Consider the following 7,475-nt stretch of genomic DNA (forward strand, 5'->3'; position numbering starts at 1 on the left):
ACTCTCGTCTTCCTGGAGAATTAAAAATACTGTTGAAGAGGTGAATTGATGAACTCGAAAGAGATGCTGATGGACAGAACAGCACACAGGATGGATGGGTAAGGGGCTGGTGTTCTTCTCCCAGCTTGCCTGCAGACTGCGGGGAAAATCACTTTTCTTCCACCTTGGTCCTTCTCCTGTTCTTAAAAAAATCACTTGGAGCAAGGAGAAACAATTACGAGATACATGAGCAGTGTTCTGGGAGGGCCTTGGCTTGACAACCACCTTACAAGGGAACAACTGAAATGCTTGCACAGGTTTCTTTAGCAGCAAATAAAGGCAGAAGCCATGAAAAGACTCCACAAATGAAAAAAGCTACAAACCCCTTGGAGGCTAAGAAACCACTCTGCATGGAGCACTGAGCTGTAATTAGGAAAGGGAAAACACCAGCCGAGCGTTATGGAGCTCTTCCTGCCGGTGAGATGTGCTGAGCCACTCAGGGCTTGCCCAGGGGAGAGTAATGGAAATTCGGTACAAGCTGGGAGAACGAAGCTGTACAAACTGCCCTGCAGGGAGCCATCCAGTATGGACTGGTGGAGCTGTCTGCCTTTTCATCTCCATCTTCTGAGACACATGGAGATGGATGGGAATTAGCTGTTCAGGGGGGATGGTTCTTTCTTTTTGAAATTACTGGTTAATGATGAGCCAAGAAGTTGGCTAAGAAAACAGTGAATTTGGAGAATTATTTGTTGTGAGTTTTTTTAAACAGCAAAACATCTGTGTTGTCTGGTAGCTTTGACCTCACCCTGCATTTACAGGAAGAGGCATCAGCTATTTTCGGCCTTGGGGACAGCATTTTGAACTCTCATGGTTTATAGGAAAGCCTGGTTGTTTAAGAACATTTGACCTAATTCATCCCTTGCATACATGGCAGATTTGAAGCTGACCTTTATGTGGAGTAAGTTTGGCTCAAGGGTTTTTCTTATTCCTTTTCGTCCGGACTCTCTCGTCTGCGCATCCCACTTAAATATATTCCCTTCTTAGGGCATTTGTGCTCATATGTGAGCCCCATGCTTCTGACCACTCAAGATTTTCATACTTAATATTAATCTTCTGTAGTTCAAATGAAAATGCTGTCAAGTGAGCTGCACTCCAGTTAAGCATCTGATCTTTTGAGAGGATTTCTTGGGTATCTCTCATACTGTGCAGTGAAAACTTCCTTCATTTAACAATTTGACTCCCACATGTTGGGAAGTGTGCAGCCATGCTGTTTTGGAAAATGCTGGCCGGGTTTTCCCAGGAATTTATGAAAATGCTGCTTTTTGATACTCTGTGTGCGTGTGTGTATAAAAGTGCCGAGTGCTTCAGTGCAAGAGTAGGAATTATTTTCTCCCAGTTTCAATAATACTTTCTAACACAAAAATGTTGATTTTGGGAATAGGTCCTATTCACAACAGACAGATACAATGCAGGTCCTTCCTCAGAACGGCAATGCAGGAAACTGGATGCAGGCCCTACAGAAAGCAGCTAAAGTAAGTAATATAGTCACCTATTATTTATGGATTTAGTTATGTAAAAACGCATGCATGAAGTGGCAGTTCATTGCTGTGAACACGTGTGTTCTTCTACACCAAATCACCATAAGAAAAAACATCTTCAGGCACAGAAAAGTGTACCTTTAACCTGTATTTCTCAAAGTTGAAAGGGTATGTTGCTCATAGAAAATCCTCTGTATTGTCAGTGATAGATAAACCAATAGGCAGAGCTCGGTCCGTACCCTGAAAGTAATCACTGGTATGAACCTGCTGCTCTGTCTGAAAAGGAGAGACAAATACTTGTGGCAGGGAAAGAAGAGTAAGCACAAAATGAACTTGAGCCCATGTACTTTGTAAATAGAGGTTTTCTTTAAAGATGGGTATCAAGGCATTGCAAGGTAATAAAGGCAAGTAAACCTTTTGCACAAGTTCTTAAGGTATTTCCACACATACTCGTTACACTTTGTAAAGAAGGAAACCCTGAGACGTCAAAGCCTTCTGGGGGCCACTCGCTGGTGTGATGTCAAGTGGCATAAATCCATCATTGGCTTGACTTGGGTGTGCCAGCTCACCCCAGCTGAAATTCAGGCCAGGAGCTGAAATACGCCCGAGATGCTCTGTTGCCCAATCGCTGCTGCCGCTCAGCGCTGCACAGACATGTCACCCGCGCTCAGCCCTGTGCCGTGCAGCGAACCCATCGGGCCGGGAGGGCACTGCTCGGCACGAAGAGCCTGGTGGAGAACTGGCTCTGAAGGTGTGGATCGACCTTATTCAAAGAGGCAGCCTCCGCGTGATGGAGGAGAGGATGGTGAAAGCCGCAAGCGGGGCTGCCAGATGTGGAGTCACGTACCATGAGACAAAGAACATTACAGAAAGATGAAACAAAGATGGGTGCATGATACTTGTTTTCCATATATTCAAATCTGCAAGAGGAAATTCCAATGAATTGCTCCAATTGTGTCAGCGTTACTTGGTATCTGGGTACCGGTACAGGACTATAATTAAAAGCTCTCTTTCAGAGGATAAATCATGCAGGAATTTAAGGGTGAAATTAATTATAAAGTGGAAGTTCTACAGTGATGCTGCTTTTTAAGGCATCTCCATGCCCACACACACAGCAATGTTTTACTAATCATTGCAATTCCTTCCTTTACTCATTGTGATCCCTCAATGAGCAGACAATAAAATTCTTAATAAGGGGGTTCGGCCCAAATTAAAGCAGCAATGAAAACAGTCATGTGACAGCAAAAAAAAGCTAACATCTGCTAACCTTAAAGCAATATCCTGATTGTATGGGGGTAAGCCGTGACCCTGATGCTAGAGAGGGCAAAAAAGGGACTCACATTCTGGCTATATCATGCCCTGCTTGCTCGTGGAGTATGGACTTCTGATTGCTCCTTTCACACTGATATTTATTGCGTTTATCTTACCAACTTTCATACCTTTTGGGTGATTATCAAATTATGCTGACATACAATTCCATAGTAACACATTGCTTCTTTTTAATTTCAGCATCCCCACACTTCTGTAGAGCTAAGGAAACACTCCCGAAGTTAGGAGTATGATTTGTAAGTACCAGATCTATTCCAGCTCCCTGAATTAATGTGTTTATTACTTACAAATGGAATCTGAACACAAGATGTAGTATATTGGGTTCTGCAGTATCTTCTATAATTAACTCACTTGTATCAAGAACTACTTATGAAGTGGAGAAACTATGGATACTTGAGTCATAGCTATTAAACTGCACCTTGCTATCAATTCTTAAATTCCTTACGCTGTGAGATAGGCTTATCAGTTCTGCAATAAATGGGGTATTACCTTGCCTTTTTTGACGATGTAAAGTGGTAAAGCAGAGAAAGAAGTTTTTTTTGCTTTAAAAGGAAAAGACCCACCATTGCTGAACAGCTTGTTCAGATAAAACATACTTTATATTTCAGGCAAATCTGTACAGCAGGGATTTGGGGCTGGGGTACCCCTCAACCATCTGATGATGGGATGTAATCACCAAATGAGGCCTTGCCTAATGTAGCAACAGGGTGCCTGGGCTTCAAGGTGCTTGAGAAGAAGTTCATCAAAAATAGTGGTAACTAACTGCCATGTATGTGACTGAAGGAGCAGCTGGTACCAGGAACTGCCCGTTCCAGTGGGCTGTGTCGAGGCCAGGGGCTGGAGGGACAACATGGCATAAACACCTGCTGGTCTGGAGACCATCACGGCCAGTCCAGGCGCGGGGTGAGGTGCTGGCATTCCAGTGGCCTGTGCTGTGACTTAATCGAGCATTTCTGCCCCTAGTGCTAGGGCTCCCTGGCAGTGGCACTTGTGCCCAGGGTCACTTCAGAAATGCCAGGAGATGGGAGATTAGGGAAAGCAGCAGGTTTCTGGCTGCCTGCCCTGAGATGTTTTCCAAACCTTGGTTTACACGCAGGTAGCGTTTGTGGTCATGCAGCAGCCCCGTGGTCCCTTCTGTGCAAGCAGAGCCCACTCAGGCAGTGGTCGACTCTGAGTCCATCCTGCACAGTCAAAGTCTGACGCCGTTATGCCCCTCGCACTGATGAATCGAGGGCAAGGAGAAGGCAGCGGTGCTGAGGCTGTGCAGTCAGCCATGGGCATCCACTGCCCCGGGAAGTCCCAGGCATTGGCATCTTGGCCAGATTGCTCAGAGAGGACAAGTAATTTTACGACCCTGTGTACTATTTGCAGTAACACTTGCTAAAATAAGGAAAATCAGATGTCCCCGGATGGCAGCCAACAGCCGGAGGGGTCAGGCAGGAATGTGCCGGGGGTGGCGGGGCAGGAAGCGGGGAGGCAGGGGCCGGGTACCTGCCCCAAGACAAGCTGCGGTTTCATCACCGGCGAGCAGCGCTCCGCCTCTCCCGCTGGCTCATAAAAGTCCGAGGCGGCGCAGCCGGCACCCACACCGCTCCTGTCGTGCGGCCACCACTCCTACCGCGGCCAGCTGCCTCCTCTTTATCCCTTTCCTTCTTCTCCTCCTCTCCCCAGGACGCAAGGGCGATGGACGCCGGCTGTCTGCGGGTCCGCAGCCTGCTGCTCTTCCTCGGTGAGTGCTGCCGCTGAGCCCCTCATGGGTCAGGGGGCCATGGCAAACCGCAGCTCCTCTGTCCCGCTGGGGCCAGGAAGGGCTCGGGCACTGAATCACAGGGCTGGGGGGTTCTCACACTGCTGGAAAATCTCTGGCAAAACATAAGGCTCAGCTTGCCTTAAGGTGAGGCAGGCGTGTTTATTCTCTGAGATGAATTCAGGAGCAAGGACGGGTGTGCGTAGAGGAGCAGAGTAAATGGGTTTTATGTGTCATGCTGTAACAGGACGTTTTGTTGCTTGTGCGATGCCCAGGTGTGCCCAGAAATGCTCATTCCCCTTCTCCCCAACTCCGCTCACAGCGTGGCCTGCTCAAGACAGTGGGATCTATGCTCTGTCACCTTGTCGTGTCTTGTTTGCAGTCCTGTCCTGCTGCCTTTACGCAGGCCATGCCCTGGGTGAGCTCAGCAGGTGAATCCCCAGGGCAGCAGAGACTTCCTTATGGTAACAAAACAGGTTGTGACCTCCCTCCGCTTGATGCTTCTCCACCTCCTCCCTGTGAGTGTGTTACTCCATTGCATGACATAAGCTACCTGAAAGTCCAAAGTGAACACGTGTATCTTCAGAACATCGAGAGTCCTGGAGCCTGGGTATGCTGTGAAGCAACAACCGGTCCCACACCTTCGCTGGGCGCTGTCAGTCGCAGGCAGTGGCTGCTGAGAGCTGACCCTTTGGGGTGACTCGAACTGTGTGGGCAGCAAACGTTTGAGGCAGGACGGAGACCTGGAGCGTTCACACGCTGCTTTAATGACAAAGCATATTCTCACAGTCGCAATGTTGGGCTGAGGGTCACAGTCGATGGGGAAGCTCAGTTCCCAATGCTTCTCTTATGGGGCAGACGTTCCCTCATCGTCTAAGCCCACTGCAGTGTGAGCTGCTGTCTCTCATCATGGCCAGGTATTTCTGTGATAGCTCTTGGATCAGCTGCTGCACAGCATCCTTCTTGCCAAGACAGTGGGTTGAACACCTTGTAGTCTGTGACTCAGCCGTGCTTTGCCCAAAACTGGCACTGGAAGGAACTGGTATGTCTTCATGGATTTGTATATGGATTTATTTATTTCCGGGGCAGGCACTACTTGTAATGGTAAGGGATAGATTAGTCATAGCTACATGGCATCATAACGAGTGGCATGAGCACTTTACTGCCTTCCCTCCCAGATCAGTAGCGTGAGCAGTCCTTGGTGCCACTTGCAGAGGCCAGGAAGAGTGTCTGCAGCTGGGGTTATGCCAGACTTTGAGGTTCACTGCTGAATGGCTGAAGTTGAAATGAAATCACGTTCACTGTCAGCTTCATATCCTGGCTGTCCTGGGCTTGGGGGCTGCACAGCAGGAGGGCAGTGGTGGGACAGAGCCCTCGCTCACCTCTGAGGAATCACGGTGATGGAGCCGAGCCCAGGCCCTGCCTTTCCTGTGAGCTGCTGCAGGAACTCTGGCAGTGGTATCCTGGCAGTGGTCTCCTGGCATCGCTGCAATGCCCACTCAGTGGAGAAAGCTCAGATCTCCTGGTTCTCTGGACAGTTTTAGGAGCTGCTGACCCTATGTCTTCCTGTGTCACATGTGTCTGGCTGTTGGCAAGTGGGCTGAGCATAAAGGTTGCTGAGTCTGGAGATGTGGAAGATGTCAGTGGCTGATGTGTCTCGTGGAAGGTGTCCCTGCCCATGGCAAGGGGGTGGACAGATGATCTTTAAGGGTCCTTCCAACCCAAACCATGCTATGATTCTGTCAGACTAGCAATCTTGGTGATGGGCAAAGCCAGCTCAAATGATGAATGACCTCTCAGAAACCTGACAATTCCCCTTTGAAAGGGTTGTAAATCTTGCAGAGGAGCTAGTTCTCAGTTACGTGTGTCCTGTGTGCGCATCCTTCATCTTCACCAGTTGTTGTGTATCTATCTGGAAACTATAGCTGGCTTTCAGTGGATGAAAGGATAATTAGCCCTTGCACATCATCTCTGACGAAGGCTGCAGGAGGCGAAGGCAGCCTGTCCGTCCCTCATTTTCCTTTCATCCTTCATGGAAGGACCAGTGAACAGCAGCGTGATTCCTGTTGCGGTAGCAGCCAGCGCTCTCGGTGTTAACCTTACAGGAGTACCTGCAGGACCAGGCAGGGTTGCATGTGCGTGCCAGTGGTGTAGCAATAAGTGTAGTACTCGCGATCCTACGAGGCACGTGTGAGCATCCACTGTCTCATAAATGTTATCTTGTACCCTGCAGAGTATTTGCGTAGTGAACAGCGAAGGAATAAAAATATGACTTCCTCTCCCAGGTGCTACGTTTGGTATACATCGTCTGATAATGATAATCATTCTGGGAAAGGCTCTCCTTTGCCATTGTGGTGTGTGGATCCCTTATCCTCCCACAGGATCCCCCTCCCATTGATGTCAGAGGAGAAATATGTGCATGGGGGAAAGGGCAAAATATAACAGTGTGGAGCAGGAAGAACTTTGCCCGAATGCAGAAAATCCTGCTGGCTGTCAGCAAATATCCACGCCTGCAGTCCAGCCCGCCCGCCCCATGTGTGTCTGCAGTCAGGTGGAGGAGGCTATGGGTTGTTGCGCATGGCTGGAATGGGGCAAGCCTGTGTTCGGTGTTGGAGGAGGAGGTGTATTTTAGTTTGTCCCTCGCAGGTGTCTGACTTTTGGCCTTTCCTCTAGCTGGAAAGTGGTGCCCCTTTCCAGAGCAAAGAGAAGGACCCATCTCTTTCATTTACCTAGAAGAAATTGTCAGCTGGGTTAATCCATTTACTTAACTACGTACGATAGAAGGGGATGCCTCATGTACCTCCAGCATATTTTACCTTGACTTCATGTTCATTACTGTCATGTGCCACAGAGCTGCCCTGTGCCACAGCTGCTTCCTGCTG

The 7,475-nt window shown here is 48.7% G+C and overlaps 1 protein-coding gene across 1 annotated transcript in view; it reads left to right on the forward strand.

Moving 5' to 3' along the window:
- The first annotated feature begins 4,529 nt into the window (after window positions 1-4,529).
- The window catches only part of EREG (epiregulin), a 7,183-nt gene continuing 4,237 nt past the window's right edge, over window positions 4,530-7,475 (forward strand). The window contains exon 1 of the mRNA XM_010193791.1: window positions 4,530-4,575. Coding sequence (XP_010192093.1) covers window positions 4,530-4,575 — 46 coding nt within the window. The remainder of the gene's footprint in view (window positions 4,576-7,475) is intronic.

Source organism: Mesitornis unicolor, unplaced genomic scaffold, assembly GCF_000695765.1.
Source record: "Mesitornis unicolor isolate BGI_N332 unplaced genomic scaffold, ASM69576v1 scaffold5381, whole genome shotgun sequence".
Lineage (NCBI taxonomy): Eukaryota > Metazoa > Chordata > Aves > Mesitornithiformes > Mesitornithidae > Mesitornis > Mesitornis unicolor.